General features: G+C 35.8%; 1 protein-coding gene across 1 annotated transcript in view; it reads left to right on the top strand.

The window, feature by feature from the left end:
• Positions 1 to 241: 241 nt before the first annotated feature.
• Positions 242 to 22,051, top strand: part of RP1 (retinitis pigmentosa 1 (autosomal dominant)) — a 30,374-nt gene continuing 8,564 nt past the window's right edge. Inside the window, exons 1-5 of the mRNA XM_010185414.1 lie at positions 242 to 650; positions 687 to 880; positions 2,224 to 2,395; positions 5,436 to 7,153; positions 7,412 to 10,736. Of these exons, the coding sequence (XP_010183716.1) occupies positions 242 to 650; positions 687 to 880; positions 2,224 to 2,395; positions 5,436 to 7,153; positions 7,412 to 10,736 (5,818 nt within the window). The remainder of the gene's footprint in view (positions 651 to 686; positions 881 to 2,223; positions 2,396 to 5,435; positions 7,154 to 7,411; positions 10,737 to 22,051) is intronic.

Raw genomic sequence — 22,051 nt, 5'->3', positions numbered from 1 at the left:
TGTAGAGTTTTGGAAATATTTGCAAGTAGAGCTATGCTAACATAATCCGTCAGTACTGTAGTCTTTGTGGAATTTAGAGATAACAGCTTGGATCCATTTAAATCCAATGATTTTGGCACAACTTGATGCTGTTGGTTTCTTTAAATTCTCTTTCTGCTCCTTTCAAAATGAAGACAGTATTATTATTAGTTATAAGAAAAGTTTTACATCCATCTCCTCTTTCTTCCAGATTGCTGTCAAAATGAGTGAAACACCTTCAACGAGTTACTCAGTGAATCAGCCAAACTCCTCCGAGAGTGAACAGAGTTTATCCACACGCCATGTCAATGTTACTGAACCTGTTGTGGCAAAGCGGATTTGCTTCTATAAAAGTGGAGATCCTCAGTTTAATGGGATCAAAATGGTCATTAATAACCGGTCTTACAAAACATTTGATGCCTTGTTGGACAGTTTATCCAAACGGGTCCCATTGCCTTTTGGAGTAAGGAATATTAGTACACCAAAAGGGAGGCACAGCATCACCAATTTGGAGGATCTTGAAGATGGAAAATCTTATATTTGCTCCCATCAGAGGAAAATGAAGCCCATCAACCTGGAACAGGCTAGCAAAAAGCCACTGCCCTGGCAGATCAGTAGGCCTATCAGTGCTCGTCGTCGAGCTGTGCAATTAGCAAGGGAGCATGAAGATGGATTTGGCCATCGAGAAAGTAGAATAACAACTCCCAAAAAGATGTTAGTTTTCAAAAATGGAGATGTAAGACTTAGACGCACCATAGTTCTGGGAAAGAAAAATACACAAACCTTTGAGGCCTTTCTGGATTATATGAGTGAGTTAATGCAATATCCAGTCGCAAAACTATATACCACTGATGGCAGAAAGGTGAGAATAAAGATGAGTACTGACAATTGTTCTATGATTGCTTCTAGATTATATTTAATTTAAAAGGTAACTTTATCAATTATAAACTGGGTACATTGGCCTGGTGCAAGATCTGATGTGCTGAGTTTCAGCTGTTTCCTTTCTATGCTTCATTCCTTCAGAAAGACTTGAAGGACATCTTGCAATCAGGAAGTAGCAAGTGAGGACATTATATTTTCAGTCATCATGAAAAAAACACTTTTTCTTACTCAGCCCTCTTTCAGGCATACTCTCAATTCTATATTTTTACCCATTTACAAATAAATTTCCTTTAGTCTAATGCTTATATCTGTGATTTATAATGTTTTAAAAATGTCATAAGTAACATCTAATAGCCACAAATATTTTATAATTACACAAATGCAAAATGGTTTGCTGTTAGTGACTTGGAACTATGACACCTGATTGTCTATTAGTTTTCAAACCTTGGACCAGGTTCTGTACCTCTAAACTCAGATGATACAGCATTAATAATCCTGATTTTCCTCTCACATGTTGTTTTATATAATTTTACCTCATTTACTGTTTTATCTGTGTGTTTTTTAATCACAGAAAAGCACTTGTGTCTATACCTAACAGGTACCTAGAAGGAGAATTCCTTGCTGAGCTCCAAGAGTTCAAGGGAAATCTTGTGTTTGCATCCCATTTGGTGAAATTTTATATTAGGTTAGGAAACTGTCCTTATTACCTATAAGTCAATGAAATGGAGTTTGTAAGTCTTATCTTGCAGTGTATTTTGGAACATAAATTCAAAACTGCTAGACAAGGCTCTGAGGACCTTGATCCAGTCAGACCTGCTTTGAGCAGGAGGTTAGACTACATGACCTCCAGAGGTCTTTTCCAATGTATATTTTTCTATGATTTTGCCTTATTCCTCTGTGACAATACAGGTCAGGTACTTGTGGTGTATTCTGAATTTTCCCTTTCTTCCCCTAGATACGTGTTCATATGTATACCTACCTCCAAATGCATGTTTCATGACTTAGAACAGTCACTGTGTAATGACGAAACAAAATTACACATGCAAGCACTTAAATTATAAGAAATTTTTGATCTTGATCCAAGTTGCTTCTTGAAGTCTTTTTCTAATATATTTATGTAACAAGACATACTCTCACAGAGGTAGGAATTGCTTTATAGGAGTTGAAAAATTAGTTCCATGGTGTGTTACATATTTAATAGCCTGCTGCAAAGTAATGTAGAGACTAAGAAGTAAAGATATTAAAGCATGAAAGGGATAAACCTCTTACATTATTTTTTGTGGTTATTAAGGCAGAGAATTTAATGTTACTTTTTTTTTCCAGGTTCCTAATCTTCAGGCCCTGATACTGTGCTCTGGAGCTGTTGTCGCAGCGGGGAGAGAGCCTTTTAAACCAAGCAATTATGATTCTCTTGGGTATTCACGGCCTGCTAAATTGCTTGGAATTGCAAATCGTGTGTACCCAAAAGCAATTGCCAAGACAGAAAGAGAAAATAGTAAGTTCTTTGAATTAATTTGTATTTTATTAATTGGTTTATCTCACTCAGCATAAGACATAAAGCATGACAATCTTACTAAGATCAAGGATATTCAAAAAGGCGAGTTGAAACTGTTTATATCTGTTCTGACTCCTCAATAGACATAGGAAAGATCAAAGTGTTAATGTTCTTTTAAAAATGTAAGTTTTTGCTAAGTACTCAGCTAGTATATATATATTTTCTTTCAAACAGACTTATTTAGAAAATGGATGTGAATCTCTAAGTATATTTTATTTTAATGTACTTGATTGTCATTATTATTTGTTTTTGGTGTCACAGTTAATAACAACAGTGGTAAAAGAGAAACCATAGGTTACTTCAGGCTCTTAACTGACTGAATTTCTTGAGCAAAACTTTTAAGCAGTTTTCAGAACTCACCTCAGCAACTGAAGGTTTGAATTTGATGTCAAATGCTAGGACAAGGGGAAATGGGAGCAAGCTGGAGCATAGGAGGTTCCATGTGAACATGAGAAAAAACTTCTTTACTGTGAGGGTGACAGAGCACTGGAACAGGCTGTCCAGAGAGGTTGTGGAGTCTTCTTCTCTGGAGACATTCAAAACCTGCGTGGATGCGTTCCTGTGTGACCTAGTCTAGGTGATTCTGCTCTGGCAGGGGTGTTGGACTGGATGATCTTTCGAGGTCCCTTCCAACTCCTAAGATTCTGCATGATTCTGTGATTCTGTGATTCTGTGAACTGTCATTGTCATGACTTTCACTTTTTCCCATGTCACATGATTCACATAAACAGAAAAAACATTATACTACCCACCCACTCACAAATTCATGCTTTTGAAGATGCTTTTGTCTAAACTCCGTGTCATCCTCTCCTATATCCTCACAGCTGTGATATATGTTTTTTGGATAAGTTTGGGAAAAGATACACAAATATGTACTTTCCCTTTGATTACTCATGGACCTGAGCCACTGACAAGGTCAGTAAGAGTATGAGGTGGCCAGTGGATCATCAAGAACATTAGGAGCTGTTGGAGAGAAGCCAAGTTAGCTGAGTATCCTGAGGGGAATAAAATGCTGCCATACCAGGGCTTTAGGTCATGTGGGAATCCTCAGCATTAGAGCATCCAGTAGGTCATAGGTACTGTCTAGGAGGAAACTTGTTTAATCCAGAGGTACCTTGTACTCTTGATACAGCTGCATGCTGTACTGGAGAGCCCAGGGCACACTGAAATTGTTTCTGTACCAAGACTTCCCATGGTAATCTTGACTTTGTCATGGAGCACAATGATACATAAGAAACTTGGCTTCCATTTACTTGCAAGAATTTCTTCCACATCCTCTACAGCTTATTATGTCCCAACCAAACGATTCATTTTAGTTTTTTTCAGCCTTCATGTTCTTTGACTTGCACAGCTTGAGAGCATAACTAATGAGTCAAGAGAGAATGAATATGAACATTTTGAGAATGAAAGTTCTGCAGAAACAAAAAAAATCCTACCCTGATTTTGCTTTGAGCAAGTGACTTCCAATAGCAGGAAAAAAAACTCCAACCACAAAACCAAACAACCCTCTTTTTGTCTTTAACCTGAGAAATTAAAAAGTATCCTGCGTAGGAGACAACATTGGTCATGTGGGAGCCTGAAAAATCAAATTTCAGGCACTTTGTTTCAATTCCATTTCTTGAGTCAGAGAAGGTGAGATTTCTACTTTGTGAAGCATAAGGTCTGGTCTGTGTTAAAGGAGTTAGTACAAACTTTCATTTCTGATTCAGTTTGTGGCAAAGCATATGTCTGGGAAACTTGCAAGAAACTCTGTCTGAAATTATAGACAAGTATCTATAATAGTCATATGTTAACTGTGAAAGTTTGAATGTAAGACTATTTGTGATTCACTTGAGCAAAAATAAAAAAGCTTAAGTTCAAGTAATGTAGATAAGTTAATATTACATATGTTAAAATACCTTTCTGCAAGTGAAAACTTTCTATTAAATGGTGGCTCCTATATATTTAGGTATCAGTAGAAGCTGTGGATGTCTTTGTGTGAGTGTACACACGCTGTTTCCTTTACACATGCAGAACTTCTTGTAAGATAACAAAACTTTATTTTTATCTCATGTTCTTTTATCTCTCACCTCTTCAGTGACAACTGCTAGAGAGAAATGAGATGTAACTTTTAAAAAGCCAAGTTATTACAGAGTAATCAAAACATATTTTGGAAATATTTAATGTGTATGCAAATACATATTGGGCATATTCAAAATTCATTGTAGTCTGGAAGTATTCTCATTGGCTTTACTGAGTTTTTTTCCATCATCTATAGTACTGTAGCATAAAATGTATCTCAGAATGTCATGATTTAAATTCAGATTTTGTAAGAAGTTCAAGTGCTTCAATGTTTATTTCTCTATAGAAGATCAGTCCAGAGGAGATTGTATCATGTGTCAGTGACAGTACTCACAGTAATTACTTGTATGCTGTAGATTGTTCGATTAAGCCCAGAGAGATATATGTTCACCTTGACTGACACATTTTAGCACTCACTGTAAGAACTAATAGAAAATGACATATTAATGATCGCTAAACCATGAAGAAGTACGGTTGGTAGCTTGAAGCCGAAACAAGCAAAGGCCTGTGAAAGACTCAAGGCAAACTCATCTCCCAGTTAGGTATAAAATGAGAGCATTTGGTACTTGTTTAGGCTTTGGAGCTTCAAATAAGATTATAGCTCTGGCATTAGAAAGACTCTATTGCAAAATAAAATTAAGTGGCAAAGCACTGATTCTTTATTAAAAATTGGTTATATTTGTCTCTCTAACAACTTAAAATAAACAGCAATATTAACCATGTTTTTCTCTTTACTTTCTAATACTCTGGTAAAATAAATACACTTCATTAGCTTCTTTTGTACTAATTTTTCTCCTTTTTTCTTTTCCTTTGCTGCTTGTCTGCTGTCTCACCATCTGGATCCTTATGCATGATATTTGTCTGCTCTACTTTCCACCTACTGAATGAATTTGGGTTCCTTCAATGTAATTATTGGTAGTGAGAGCTGAAATGGGCTCTAGCTCAAGATCTCAGATATTCTCAGTTTCTTCTGATAAAGGGTCCAGCAATTATAACAACTCAAATGATAACAGCTCAGATTCTTCCTATGTTCCTGACAGTCATAATGGTACAGGAGGAAATCAGTCAGTTACTGGTGAAGAATTATCTGTGGCACAGTATGAAGATGACATTGAGAAATCCGTTCACCTTAACCAAGATGGCAGTATCACAGTGGAAATGAAAGTTCGATTCAAAATTAAAGAAGAAGAAACCATTAAATGGACAACAACTGTAAGTCGTGCTGGCCTTTCTGATGACAAGAATATCGCCATCTGCAATTCTGCGATGCATGCAGAAGACTGCTTATCCAATGTAAATGTATCAGAACATATAAATGCAAAAGATGTCTCATTTTTGAAAAGCTACAATAAAGAAGAGGGAGACTCATTACAGCAATTCAATGCAGAAGTGTCAGACAAAGAATCAGAGTCTGATTTAAAAACTGCTGGTTTTATTGTCTGTAAAAAGAACAATTCTGCAGATCTAGATGTAAGCAATGTACCTGAGGATAATATAAGGGCTCGTTTTTATAGGCCTCCCACCCCTGGGCCAAGGTGTGTTAGACAAAAGAAAGCAGTAGTTGAAAGTGTCACTTTGGTATCTGAGAAAGAGATTCAGGAGAAGACAATAGGACAGTTTTCCTACAGTGAAGAAATACAGAACGGAGAAAATAAATCTGAGTATTGCATGGTAGCTCATTCAAGCAGAAAAAAGTCAAGTGTCAGTAATCCAAAGTTTAGTGAGATGAGTGACAATGATTTATTAAAACTTTCTTCAGAGAATATAAAAGAAGAAATGCTTTTTAAAGTAAGCCACAAAACTAATGATTTAATGGAAACAACAAATAGGAAGACATTAGAAGTGCCTGATGAGGATGAATTGGTACAGAATATATTAGAGAAATCAGTTGTGGAACAAGGTACATATAATAGTTTAGTATCAACTTGCAAAGCTAACATTAGTGGTTCCATACCATCATCAAAAATTTACCAGGGAGCTATAGCAGACCACATCCATGAGTCATGTAATATTAGACAAATAAAGAGATCACTGAGTTCTTTTATTAGATACTCAGAATTATGTCAGTCAAAAGAAGAAACAAGATACAAAGCTATTTCTCAAGATTCAGTGCATTCAGCCTGTCCTAGACATAGCAAGATGAAGGTGACAATGCCTCTATGTAGTAAAGCTCCTACTGAGAAAATAAACCCAACAACTGGATTCTTTCCTACTGCTACTGAAAGTGAGAATCAAATCAGTGTCAGGACTGAATCTGTGATGGCAACACATCTCAACGATGACAGCCAGTCTGCATGTTCCCTCACCAAAAAGAAGAGGAAGAGAAAATCGTCTAACTTTCTAAAGCAAGGTACATATGAAAGTCAAAAAGATAAAGAGATTTCAGGTATAACGGAAAGTGAAGGAATGCATATCACAAGCAAAACCACACAGGATTCCACAACAGAGGCTATGGATAATTATTCTGAAATGCCTCAGAAAAAAAGAACTGAATTTTTCATAAAAAGCAATGATATGTCTGCCAATTCAGACAAAAGCTTATGTCCTGGAGATGAGTTCTATCACCAGGATTCAGTGGAACAAAATGGATTATTATCTGATAAGAAACCAAGAAGTAATAACAACAAGTTGGGCATGGTAAAATTGAAGACAGGCAAAAAAAATAGTGTGTTTTCATCTGCAAAGAGTGACGATGGTCTAATGATGCTTGATTCAAACAATGAATCTGAACACAGTCAGGATACACAGGGTACTGAGAAAGAAGGCACACAACTCACAAGCAGTTCTTTTGAACAGACATACAGCTCATCAGTGATTTCAAATCCATTGTCAGAAGTGCCAAAGAATCTTAACTTTGAAAGAGAAAAGAATATTTTGGAAAATTTGTCATCAAAGAAAGAGAAAAAGCTAAAAGGGCTGAAGAAAAAACTAAGAAAAGGTGCAAGTCAGTTAAATATCTCAGACAAAGCCATTACACCAGAGTCTCTAAACCAGGAGGATTTTCAAGAGAAGGATGTCGAACACTCAGTTGAAGACTATGTTCAAACTTGGCTGAAAAACTTCTTACCAAATTCTGTCCTCCCCCCTATAAATAAAAAAGAAGGGAATGTAGAGAGTAGCAATGTCTGTCATTTTCCTGAAGAAAATACTGATGCTTCTACAGATAAGGAAACAAGATTTATGACAAATAAAGTGCACGTGACTGGAAAAAACCATCTGGTTGAACATAATCTAACCAAAAAAACATTAAAGCCTATTTCTGAATTGGGAATTGTAAAAGAATCAGCCAAGGATTCAGGTGAAAACCAAACGGACTCTTTGATTCATGAGAATACATCTATAGTAGAAGCAGCCAATAATTCAATAAAGTCTGAATTTCATCATGATGGTAAGCTACACTTGTTTCATGAAACACATGACACTGTTAAAAAAATGTCAGAAGCTGATATTCAAGATACCAACCTATGTCAAAGAAAAAAATCTGAAGTTGCTGTTCAAGTTGATTACACAATTGTCAATGAGAAAATGGCCATTGATGTTCAGAACAATTGCATGTCTAGCATGTTGCTGCATGAACTACAATCAACTTTGCTTGGTCTCCAGAAAGAACATAGTGGATGTATAGGAAAAGCTTGCTGCCTTTCAGGTCTTTCTCCTTCATCTTTTGGTTCTTCCTCCAATGTCCTCCTAGCTTGGCTACTTGTACTGAATCTGAGAGAGAGTTTGATTGGGACAATTAAAGATGATATGCAAAAAACTACCTGTAGCTGTTCTGAAATATTTGCACAATTACAATTTCTGAAACAAACTACAGTAATAGAAAAAGTTGATGAACTGAAAGCTGCCTTCTCACATTTTCAACAATCGACAGAAAATAACTTATTACACTTCGAGAAGGAGCTCAGAAAGCAGGACTCCACACACTGCCATGAGAATATACCCATACCTGAAATTCATAATGATCTACATTTACATGAAAATGCAAAATCAGTTACGTCTTATATTCTAAAGGACAGTGCGAATTCTGAAGAAGTTCTAAAATTGACTGATGAATCAGAAAGCTGTTTTGATATACAAAAAGATCTTAGTGGAGAAGCAGATACTTTAGACTTGAGTGCTCCCGAAACACAGCTAGATGGTCAATACGCCAGTAGTACCTCAAATACTTGTAGCCTTGCATCAGCTATAGAGCCATCTGAAAGGAATGAAGAAATGCCTGATAGCCCATATAAAAACTCTCAATATAGAAACACCGATACATCATTCACTAATGAAGAGTCAGAAACTTCAGTAGAACCTTACTCAACAGTTCATAGTGTAACTTCTAATGATAAAAATAATATTTTAGATCAGGACACTTCTGAGTTAGAAGTCGAAAAAGATACACGTTTTACTACCGATAAAAGTGAAGATGAGAAAGTTGAACTAAAGCCAGAAAGTAATGACAAAAAAACAAATAACCATCTTAAACTAGCTGCTGAAACCTCTGTAGAATATAACAATGAGAATTATTCTGTACAGGAAGACAAGGAAGATGCAGAAACTTCCGAGGAAACCTCTGAAAGGTTAGCTACAGTCTCTCCATTATCATTTTGTTATGAATCAAAGCAAATTACAGAATGTAATATTAGTGAAGGAGAACAGAAATTGCAAGTAGAAGAACTGGAGAATAAAGTATGTTCAGACACTTCTGAATTTAAAAAATGCTTAAAAAGTCCTGCTACTTCAGACTGGTCCGATTACAGACCAGACACTGAAGAGAGTGACGATAACCATAGAGCATCCAGTGATTTGACCAATGAAAGCGGGGAGGAAGCAGTACTTGAAAAACATTATAATAATGGCTATGTAAAAAGAACTATTGAACGACTTTATGGCAAGACAGAAGCTTCATTTAAGCCTGGCTTTCACAAAAGATTTCCTTATATGTCAAAAGTATTTCCAAAGGATACTGAAGAATTCCACTCTTCAGTGGTGGAAAAAACCATTTATTTTTCACAAGAACGTAGGTCTTGTTCTGCAGAGAAGTCATCACATTCTTCTCTACCATCACAAGAATTTCCAGTAAACATAAACAAACACAATGCTACATCAAGAAGAGAAAATACTTCTTTGCCAACTCCACAACCTCCTCTTTACAGAGAAGAGGCAAGTCATACTAATGACCATTCAGGGAAATCTCCAAAGCAATACTGTCAACCTAGTGTACAAGCTAATGAAGATGAAGGAATATTGATAGATAAAGGCAAATGGCTTCTCAAAGAAAATCATTTGATAAGAAGATCACCACCTGAAAGGGTTGGAATGTATGGTAATTTGGATACAACATCAACAGACACAGTCCTTGATAATAACAGTGATGATGTTCCATACTCGCACTTTGGCAATCTGAATCAGTACCCAGACCTCAATGAAATCTCTTCTTCAGAACTTGAAGAAATGGCTAAACCTCCTGAAAATTTTTGCAACTACTTCAATATACCTCATAATAGTGATTCAGACCCCTTTCAGGATGACTTAAGTACGAAAAGCAAACCTAGCTGCAATGGTAAGATTACTTCCCTTCCTGCAGCTAATAAAGAAAAGATCAAATCAGCAGTCATGGTAGGTTCTACTTCCACACATATTTCCTCACAGACTGATACCAATTTTCCAGAATTTAGATTGCCCGATAACAAGGTGCATCCATTGGAACAACCTTCAGGTGAACCTGTACAATCTCAGCCAGCCACTGTTAGTAATGTCAACAGAAATGATCTTCAGGAAGAAGATTCTTTGGATAAACTCCATGCTATATGTGGTCAACATTGTCCAATACTGATGGTGATAGTAACACCAATTAATGAGGAACAGAGAGGATATGCCTACCAAAAGGCATCTGATATTGAGAACCAGCTGGATCTGTGTTTGTTGACCAAAAAGAGTGAACATTTACAATGGTCAGGCAAAGATTTAATAACAGGCAACAACAGCAATGTTTCTCTGAAGAATAACTGTATCAATAAGATTGCCAATAATATTTTTAATAGGTTTTATGCTAATAACACCTTAGATTTTATTAATAACTTTGGGATACTTGCGTCTTCAACTTTGAAAGACACAAGCAGTTTAGGGAAGTTACATGTTATAGAAGATGTGAATGTAAAACCCGTGGAAGTCAGCAACTGTCAAAACAATGCATCTGAACACATACTGAGTGATCTTGTAACAGACCCAAATAGTGAGCTACCCAATAGAAAGCAGAAAACATGCCAAACCCTAAGAATAAGCTTAATTCATATTTCTGAAGAAAAATTTTCTCCCAGGTTGGCAAATCCAGCAGAAACCTGTCACTCTGAAATATTTCTGAAGTGTGACACTTTAAATAACATTGAACATAATGCCTCTGAAAATGTGAAATATGAAAATGCCTTTCCTACAGAAGAAGAAGAAGAGGAAAAAGAAGAAGGAGGAGGAGGAGGAGAAGAAGATATTGTTTGCTTTTGTACAGTGAACAACAGGAACAGCATAGATAAGAAAGAGTTGTAATAGGGATCTTGAAACTTCTACAACATTAGATTAGTGAAAACATCTTCCGAGAAAAATCACAAAATAAACTGCTGAATGTCACACTCAGTAAAACTCCTAATGTGCATACAGCCCAGACCTAGATAATTATAAATCATAATTGTATGTAATTGCTGCAATATAGATAATTACTTAGATTTTTGCGGGAACTAGTATAGGAAGAAAAACTGTTCTTCCAAGACTGATTTCTTGATTTAAAAATTGTTATTCCCTGAAATGTTATCTTTTCAGTAATATTTGGTAACATACCAACCATCTTATTTGTAGAGAAACAACTACTTCTTGTTGGAACAGAGAACTGAAATTTGAAATACATGCCCAAGTTCTAAGATAAGATGGCTATATTTCATGACATCTGAGAAAGTGTTTGAGGATTGTATTTCAGTAGAAATGCGTTTTCCAGAACAAAATCAACTGATGTGTATAATTTGAAATGAAAATACCATTCAAATACTGTAATAAAATGAAAAGTAGGAAACAGTAGTCATGTTAATTTTATATAGATTAACAATAACAAACTGTTATTTCAGTTTTTAAAGGCCAATTTCAGAATATGTTTACTTTACGTGAGTAAAGAAATCTTTCAGTCTGTATATAGGATCATTCATACCCCAAAGGAAGTTTGCCTCTTTTACCCAGAGGATGCTAGAACAGGAGTGTAGTTATTACTGCTCAGATTCCACAGGAACTGAGAAGGGAGACTGGGTCTCAGTGGATTTCCTGACCACCCTTGCCATAATTCTTTTCTGAGGCAGCATATTTTACTCTTAAAATTGTTACACTACAAGTTTTAGTTGTGTGCTCTTCTTTAATCTCTGTACTTTAAAGGTGGTTCATGTATGTTTTGTTTCGTTTTGGATTTTTTTGGTAAATATGTTGTATTATGAGAATCCAAGGCATATGCAGTATGTTTCAGGATCTTTCAATCTGTTATTAGAATTATTTCGGATACTTGTTTACAGCATTTTTTAATAATATGTGTGTAGTAAGCACTTATATATGGTTTAAAATTTTCACTAAATGATTTTAAATGCAAAACTGGGAAATATTTAATGTATATTGTGCTTAGACAGAGTATTTCAGTTTTTCAGTTAGATTTTAATCCCTAACACTGCCTAGTACCTTGCTTCAGTGTCAATGAAGTCAGAGATATACCTGGAGAAGGAAGGCACTATTTTTCAGTTAGAGAATGAGAATTTGGCCAATGCATACTTTTGGAAGCTGTGTCTATACTAACTGACATGTACATGCTGTGATAAACTCTTGATCATGATCTTTTGGTCATCCGAAACTAATTAAAGGCTGACACAAATCCCTTTTGGCTCAGAGGCTTTGATTGGCTCCCTGTGGGACAGAAGGCACATGGAGGGGAAGCAGAAGTTGGATCTGGAGCAAAAGGGGTTTGCAGTACATGTAGGAAACCTAGAAGCACTCTCCAACACTTTTTAGGAGTTCAGTGGCAGATATATTTCCCCACAAATAACAGATATGTTTCTGTTGCTTGAAACAGTGTATTCCATGTAACAAACTAACAACCCTAACCCAACATATATCATCCAATATATTTCACACCAGATACCTGTGTGTTATTTCCTATGCTGGCCTTTCTTATGGTCTTCCTTTCATATCTGCGTTTTTGGCATCCTCCTTTGCATGTTTTAGAACTGCTCTAAATGAAGAGTCTTCATGGTATTTTTTCATCCTTTTACAAGTCAATACAGAAATAAAACCTGTTTGGAAAATGAAGCTCAAAATTACTAGGATCCAACTAAATACCATATAGCATTCTGAGTACCAGCTTTCTATGCTATAAATAATGCCTGAATGTTAGATAGGCAAATTAACAGGTATGTATTTGTCTTCATCACTTGCAATCTCTGTTGGATTCACAGCAGCCTGTGCTGCATTTACAGCACCTTAACTTTTTCAGATTAAGGCTCAAAAACCTTTAATTGGATGCTTATTATAGGGCTACTGAGCAAACTAAGCACTCAGAAAGTGAGATGTGAGGTACTGCCTGAGATTACAATTAGCAGAGACCACAGCGAGTGGTGAAATGATTGTCATATTAACTGAAATACTTGCTTCTGATTTCAGTGCATTAGCTGGAAGAGAAGGAAGAAAATGGTCACCTCAGAGCAGGACAAAAGGTTGACAATGAGATGTAACATACTGTCATAGGGTTTATATATTCATTACTGATTCAGGGAAGATATAGAATATTAAGTGGCTAAGATATGCAGATAAAATAAAATTGCTTTCATTAGGTAAGATTGGAGAAGGCTGAAGAGATAAGCTCACAATGCTGGTGAGTAGAGCAGTGTACTGATAGAGGGAAAAAGACCATGAGGAGTGATAAGAACTACTTTAGGTAGCTTAATTCTGCAAATTTACTGCAAAAGTCAGAAAGTCTTTCTGAAAAGTCAGGATAAAATATACTTGGAAATGACAAGATATTAAATAACGTGTAAAGAACAGGATAGGAAACAATTCAGCAAGCATTCAAGGGCTTCATACAGATTATGCCATTCTTCTAGAAAGAATTCAGTTTTTGTCTTGCCATTATTAAAAAAGAAACAGCCAACATAACATACAGATCACAGTCCCAGGAATTTTCAGGTCATCTAATTTAGCTCCCTGCTAGAAAGAAAACACACAATTAGGTAAGTAATTCCATGTAATTACTACATCTGACTATAAAACTTGCTATCTACAGTTATTACAGCTTCCACTGGAGGGATGTTCTGGAGTTTGAGTATTTTTTCTGATGCCTATCTTAACTGTTTTCTAATTTCTATCCTAAGCCTAGTCATTGCTAGTTTAAATACCTTTGTCCCAAAGCCATCATTGTCCTTTACTTAGACGTGTCTTTTTCCTCCTTGGTATCTATCAGCAAAATCAGACGTTCTCTCAACTTTTTCTCCTACATTTTTCCATTTCCTCTAATCATCATGATTGTCTTCATCAGGAACTTCTCTAGTTTCAATAAATATTTTTAAATATAGTTACCAGAACATTTTGCAGTATTTAAAAGATTGTCTCTTTGAACTCTGAAGCACTGGCAGTAAAATTTTTCTGTTTAGAAATCTCTTCCCTGGTGTATTTTACAATCACATTGATGACTCACTCCTCTTTTTTTTAAACAGATAAATTCCATGTTTATAGCATTAAGTTTTGGTAGTATTTTTAAAATGCATTTCCTTACACTTTATGCTGTTATATGTTATTCCTTTTCTACTATGGATTTTCTGATCCTTTTACACTTTGACACTAAGACTGTGTTACAGAAATTACCTACTTTATGCAGTGTGTTGATGAAAACATGAAATCCAGATAAATTCCAACACTGATTCCTGAGAGACTTACTAGTTGCCCTATAAATTAATACTTTATTTCTGAACAAACATGTACTTTCCCATTTAGCTAATTATTTTGTTACTCTACAGTCTTGTACTAATCCACTTGTCCATTTTGGCTGCTAATTTCTCATATAATGCTTGGATAGATAAGAGGTACTGTAATTTCTTTGTCTAAAAAGATGAATTCTCATCATCATGGAGGTGATTGGGCACTTGAATAATGCAAGTCTGGATACCTTGTGCCAGGTATCTGCAGTAACTTGATGCTAGTAACCTTTTCTTCTGTTTAGCTGTATGTAACTGGAGATAACTTTCCTTTCATTTAAAATCTGTTCAAAATCATTACCTAGTATTGCTTTGGTATAAAATACATGGGTTTAGTCTGTCAGTGCACAATTCATACCATTCTGATTTTCCATTTTAAATTTCCCATTCCACAGCCCATTCTTGTCAACAGTACTGACATTTCCCAATCACTGTATGTCACTGCTCCTATTAAAAAAAAAGACAGTTTTCACTTTACTGTAAAGGAGTACTTAGTTTGTGTTCTCAAATTCAACACATAGTCCTTCTTTGCTTATTCTCCTTTAATGTGTATGGTTAAATAATCTTTTTACTATTTTGTTTTATTTTCCTTTATTATACCTCCCTTTTTAGTTCAATTGACTTTGTTAACCACTTTCCTTGGTTTTAAAATTTGGTACTTTAAAATCAAAGGCATTTTGGACTAATTTATTTTGAACCAATATAAATATTGAGTGATTTAAAAAAATATTAATAATACAAAAATCTTATTCAATAACAGTCAAGACAAGCATTTAATCTAAATACAGTGTTTTCTGAGTCTTTTTTATTCTTTCAGCAATATCTCACAATTAAATTTGCAAATAGGTGACATTGTCAGTGTATGACAGGCTTATATGCAAAACATTTAGTGGAGAACTTATTGGATATATTTACTATCCTTAGTCTGAAAAAAATGGTCAAACAGATCTTCTACTGACTTTGCGGTGAATATACACATATTAGTGGAGGTGAAGACTGGAAACTGTTAACTGGAAAGGCTCCAAGAAACTGAAGGCAGTGTATTGGAGAAGAAGGCATTGCACACAGTGATCTGTACTAATCACTGTTTTTAGTGTGATATATAGAAAGCTGGATGACAGAGCTTTGCATATCTAAAAGTGTACGTAACTTAAAAATTAATGAGAAATAACTGATTTCTCAGAAGTGCTAAACTGCTCAATTTGAGGATATAGAAGCAATACTTTGGCATCTTTTATTTGTTTTACTTTCTGAAATGCACAAGGCATATTTCTCTTTACTTCTAAGCAAGATCATTTAATTGTTTAATTTATTACTATTAAACAAGTTATTTGACTTTTGTAGCACTGATATTAAGAAATATCATTAGTCTAATGACCACGTTAATCCACTGTAAGAATTAGGATGTCTATTTAATGCAATTTCCTTACCTTAATAAACTAAATTAAGACAAGAGGTTAGGTACACCTACATAGAGTGACTTAAATGTTTTATGCATATGCTAGTTTCTCAGTTATACATGAGATTAACATGGTGGAAGGATTATATGGTCACCTGTCATCAGTCATGGCTCACAAAAAGTTGGAGGAGACACTGCTACAGAGAGTGTAGAGAATCCCCTTTGTAATAGGAATAGCAAACTAACTTCAGCTGTAGAAAAACCAGATTAAAACAAGTTTTGAGACGAGTCACACAGCTCTCTTGGAAAAATGTGATTCTGCCAGTTACTTCTCAGGTGTTATAGTTATTATTTTCTCTCTATTCTTTCAGTTTAATGTGTTCAGACTATGACAATTCTTGTAATGTTGAAGTTTAACCTGTTGGTAAAAGTAGCTGTTTAGCAATTTATTATTTAATAATTAAAATATAATTACTTAGGAAGGATTGGAATTACAGGTAGGCATTCACAGTAGTTTCAGAAAAGTGTTGCTTTAAGCATGTCTTTAAAATTGAGTAGTGATGTATACTCCAAATTTCTGATTAGAATAATATATTTTAGATGCCTGCTCTTAAACAACATAGCTTCTCTCATAGTCTGTCTATGTAATTTAAAATTTTTACACTTTCTCCTCAGGTCATGGACCTGCCAGCATTTTTCAAATAAATAAGTAAATCTCAGAATGCCACTGTGTTGAGTCACCATCCCAGGAGATGTTAAAAAGACAAGTAGATATTGTGCTTAGGAATATGGTGTAGTGGCTGACTTAGGGATGGATTGATGGTTGGACTTGATGATCTTAAAGGTCTTTTCCAATTGAAATAATTCTATGATTCTATTCTATGATTCTGTGAATTTCAAGGTCTTGAGGTTTGTCCTCAAAGACGAACCAAGCATTATGTTAATGTCTCCCTGTCATACACCTCGAAGTCTGGGAGAGAATATCTATTTTAATAGTTACTGATTTGACACTACTGCATTTCACAAGAAATGTGTGTTTTACACACAAAGCCCAATGGCCACAGAGAAGTAAAAAAATCCTCAATAGGTATAGCCCATTGGTCATAGCAAGACACAAGCAAGACTCATAGATTCTACTGCCAGGTCTCATTAATACGTTAGATTTCATAACATGCCTTTAATTGTGCCTTGTTTTCTGCCTTTTATTAAAACCAGTATTAATTATTCAAGCATAGTTGTTAAGTGTCACAGAGGACATATAATCTCATTTATTTCCGAGATACAAAGACACTAACATGCACCATGCCTCAGTCAGCCTAATTATCAATTTCTTAAATATATTTTTATTTTGGACATGGCTAAACATGAGCAAGTAAAGACAGTAATCCTACCCTATTTTTTCCAGAATGCCACAGAAAACTAAACGCAAATTCCTTCAACTATTGGTTTCACTAGTCCTCAAATAATGTTCTGCTGCAGCACAATTCTGTGTATGTACCATGATCACTGTTCACTGACTCCTTTAAGAAAATGCTTAGGGGTAACACTGAAAATATTAAATGACACTGAAAATTAAAATGCTTTTGCTGAACCTCCCAACAGAACGGTAGGATTGCTTATTGCCCGTGTTTGAGATAAACAGATCTATTTTATGTATCTCAAATAGCTAACAAACACAAAATTCATATCATGATGAGCTCACTCACTCATCATTGCTATATTATTTCTTAGCTTTTTAGCCAGAGCAGACAGGATAAAAGATACTGTGATGGAGGGAAAAGTCAATAATACAGGTAAAATATGAGGCATAGACAAGTCATGAGACGACAGGAGGCTTCTGTGATCAGTAAGGCCCTTTATTAGTGCTGCTGTACTTTAAAGGAAGTCTTCTTTTAAGAAACAGTGTTACTAATCAGTGGTGCAAAATGATCTTAGCAAACTTGGAAATGCTTAAATTTATACCATTTGAGATGGGTATCAGCTAATTAAAAACACTGAGAGTGAAAATGTTTTCTTAACATTCCTTCCTGTTATCAGCCATCCCTCAGTGGTACCATTTCCCTTAATTCCATGCCATTGATACTCAGCTTCCACTAAACCAAAGCCTAAATCCACATACTTGGTCTTGTTAATTATGATATCTAACCATGGAAAAAGTACTGCTATCTCAGGGTACAAAGCCAACACTGCCATGTAAGAATGTGTTGGTAATCTTTTAATGAAGTCCAAACAAGCTGTTACATCTGCATAGCCCAGAACAGCTTGGCACAGATACAGATTCTTTCTTAAGGGGGTCTTTTTCAGCCAAGCTAATTTCCCTTGAGAGACCCTAATGCTTGGACTGATGGGTTTGTCATCCCAGAGCTAGCTTGCTGACAGTCTACGTGGCTGCCAATGCACAGCCATGCATTGGGCAGAGCTGATACATCCTAAGTAAACAGAAATCTGTATTTAATACAATTTGATACAGTACTTCAAAACTGTGTTTGAAAAGCGATACGTGTACATGCAAATTTGACTTTGTCATACTGCATATGCAGAGTACAAGAAATGAATGCAACCTGACGTTTCCTGATCTTTGCATGTCCAACTTAACAAATTCAGTATTTGCCTGCTCTAATTTTGTGAAATACATATTTCTGTATTCATTGACATGATGTTATTTAGAATTTTGATTACTGAAATACATTTTGTTTAAGAATCTTGAGTTTAAGTAATTCAGTGAGTCTTTTTATTTTTTTATAGCGAGGAAATGGAAAGTGTCAGTCTTCACCGGTGATATGCCATCTGCAGGAACAAGCTCAAAGGTTTATATTACGTTGTATGGGGATCACGGCAGTTCAGGGCCTATTTTTCTTGATGGAGAGGAGAGAAAATTATTTCAGAGAGGCAATGAAGACATCTTCACAGTAAGTAATATATATTCATTGTGTTGCTCTCTTATATCATGCCATATTGCATGACATTTCAAAATCTATGTGATGAAAAGACAGTTTTTTGTATGGTACACATATATAGAAAAAAGAAACAGGACCAAAATGTAGAACTATATTTAATATCCTTTCCCACCCGCCTATCCAAAGCTGATTTGATCCAACAGTCTTATCTGTTTAAGAAGAACTACTGGCTAATTTACATAGTGCCCAATAAAATGCCAAAAATATAGGACAACAGATACTGGTTTCATTTTCAGATTTGAAATGGGGCTACAATATTAAAAATGAAATGAGAAAGTGTAGAATTAGGATATGGACTAAATTTTTAACTTTGTTAAATACCTGCTGCTTTATTCAAATAATGGCAATTTTTATAACTGTAATAAAGTCTGTCTATCTGAAGCTGCAACTGCTTCTAGTTACACAAGCAAATTTCTTCCCCATCAGTCTTGTGGCATGGTGATTTAAGTGAGCCAGAATAGTTCTCTTATCAAAAGCAGCATGGCTGGAATGTGTATAAGGGATTGTCAGTGAGTGTTTCTAGCAGGTGCCAGCTATAGTGCCGTAGTGCCATATAACAAACAGCTGTTTCCATAATTACTTTCTAGCATAGCAAGTTGTCTTCTGAGAAAAGGTATTTAATAGCAGTATTGATGACAAGCTTACTTTTTTCACAATAGCCTAGTAGCTGCTTGGGATGCAGGAAATGCAGTTCTTAGCTCTTTTCAGCCTGATGGATTCTCTCAGAAGAATCCAGCACCTCAGGTAGTATGTAACTTTCCATCAGTGATATCAAAAATATCCCAGATGGAAAGGAGTAGATAAAATAACTATCCAGATGCCTGACAGATAGGAATAGCCTCTTCACAACAGATGTTGTTGGCTCTGTTTCCTGCTCCTATTAGTGCAATTAATTTCACCTCTGATGACTTCTAAATGCAAAATATGGAGGTGGACCTTGGTTTGAGATCTAGGATTCTCCTCTTAGGTGAGTATCCATAGCACCTAATCTGAAACATATAGAAAGAGAAAAACCTCTCTATCTGTGCTGTATATTAGTTGTCAGTTAACACTGGTCTGTCTTTGTTGCTTTGTCTTTTTATTGTTGATAGCAGGGAACTCAGTTCACACCCACCTTTATTCTGTAAATGAAAACATGAAAGTGAATTCTACAGAAAACAACGTAAGGACAGCAAATCCAGCCTACATAATAGTAAAAGAAAAAGACACAGCAAGGAGAGAACACTCATGGTGTGTTCCCAGTTCCTTGAAGATAAGCTTTCTATTTCTACACTTAAGCTCATAACTTTTTGTTAGAATAACCTTCACACAGAGTCATTCCCTCAGCAACCTGTTATCTGTGCTGGTCATACTCATCCAGCCTGCCCAAGAGCTAATCTTTCACATACAAGTTTTAAAGTTGATTTAATTGAAATTATTTGCAAAAAGAAACATTAAAGCTGAACAAAATTGTTTCCAGAATAGTCAGGCACACCCTCCTGGAGGGGTAGGGAGAAACTCAGAGGTATGTGGGAGGTGCTTGGGAGACAGAAATAATTTTGTCAGTGGTATAGATGATAAAATGCATGAGGTTTTAGGTCCAAGACACTTGGCTTTTAGTCACACATACAGTCTGTATTCATCTCTTACTGAGGCTGATGTTAGTGGGGAGCAAAATAGCTACAGCAGCATCCTGAAGCCATTTGGGTTGGCAGGCCAACAGGTTTTTTTGAGGTTTGTCCTTTAGAAAAGCTAAGCTTCCAGTGACTATCTGGAGCAAAATATGTTGGAAACACTTGTTTAAATATTAAATATTAAATATTTAATTTATCTAAACAAAAATGTCACCTGACAGTTACTAAATGAATTTCTGTTGCATGTCTTTTCCTTTTAACAAATGCTCTGCATTTCATCAGTTGTGTTTCCTTTACAGATTAATACTGGAAACATAGGACCTCTCTACAAAATACGCATAGGACATACAAATGCAGGAAACTCCCCTGCCTGGCACTGTGAAGAGGTAAAAGCAGTGAGAAAAAAATTTATCTTTCCAAAACCAGTCACTATGACAGTAGAGTCAAAATAAAAGTCAGAAAAATTCCCTGGGATAAGTATATTAGCCTTATCAAATGCTTGTATCTTCAAGATCTGAAATTAAGAGACAGTGCTTTACAACTGCAGAGCTTTTCTGGTAGTTAGGCATGCTAGTCCTCCATCAGTAGCCTGTAGTTTCTGTGTCTGTCTGTACTAAAATGGTGTCAGGCCTGAAAATGTCCATAAGGTGCTGTTTTGCTAATCCAAGCTCCCTTTTCAGGATCCATCAGTAGATGTTGACAGGTTGAAATGTGCCAGATTTTTCTCTTTCTTTAAAGTTTAGAATTCAAGCAGTAAAAGAGATAATGCTTCCAGTAATTCTGAATTTGTTTAATATTCAAATTAAAGAGATCAGATTCTGCAAAGCACAGAGCAGGAGTGAAACTACAGGTAGCAGTGCCTTTGTTTTTCACTGCTGGTCTAAAATCTAGTGTCACTACTAGTATAAATTAGCATAATCAGGGTCTATGCTAATATACAGCAGCCTCTGAGGTGCTTACTAAGGAATACTTTGAAGTACAAAATAACTAGACCTCCTTCCCTTCTTCAGCTGCCGTGCATATGGTCCTTTTGCTGTTCTATGCTAAGAAGTTGGGCATGGAAGACAATTGTGTGGGGCAGACTGTTTGGGCTAGTACTTCCATTGTTTATTTACAACACAAGCAGTGTTGAAGAATCAAAACTTTAGTTCTTTAGTTCCTGTTCTGATAAGAAAATAAGTTAAAGGTATAGAATCACATGCATCGCCAAACTTCCCAGTCAGAACTTCCACGTTTGGTAAGCCATGTCACCTAGTGCCAGCCCACGTGGATATACCAGATGGAACAACTTAGTTGTATTTTGTAGGATTGAGCTTGAGCTCATAAACCTTGTTTTGTGGCTGCACTCGAGTTACTCTGCCCTGCACTTTCGAATCTGACTGAGTGAAAAGTCAGATTTGGTGCAGCTGTATCCAGGAAGCAGGCGTGCCCCAAACCCATGATTTTGTGATTGTGCCATGAAGATCTACCTGCACAGATTTCAACAGCATCCCACACATTTCACATTCTGTTCTATCTGGACTGATCAGCAACTTAAATTGCAATTTTTGGTGCTGTTTAGGTGCAGTTGCTGAACCTTTTCTCAGGGGAGCAGT

Source organism: Mesitornis unicolor, unplaced genomic scaffold (assembly GCF_000695765.1).
Source record: "Mesitornis unicolor isolate BGI_N332 unplaced genomic scaffold, ASM69576v1 scaffold5445, whole genome shotgun sequence".
Classification (NCBI taxonomy): domain Eukaryota; kingdom Metazoa; phylum Chordata; class Aves; order Mesitornithiformes; family Mesitornithidae; genus Mesitornis; species Mesitornis unicolor.
Note: the sequence above shows the minus strand (reverse complement) of the source record. Positions and strands in the feature narration are given on the sequence as shown.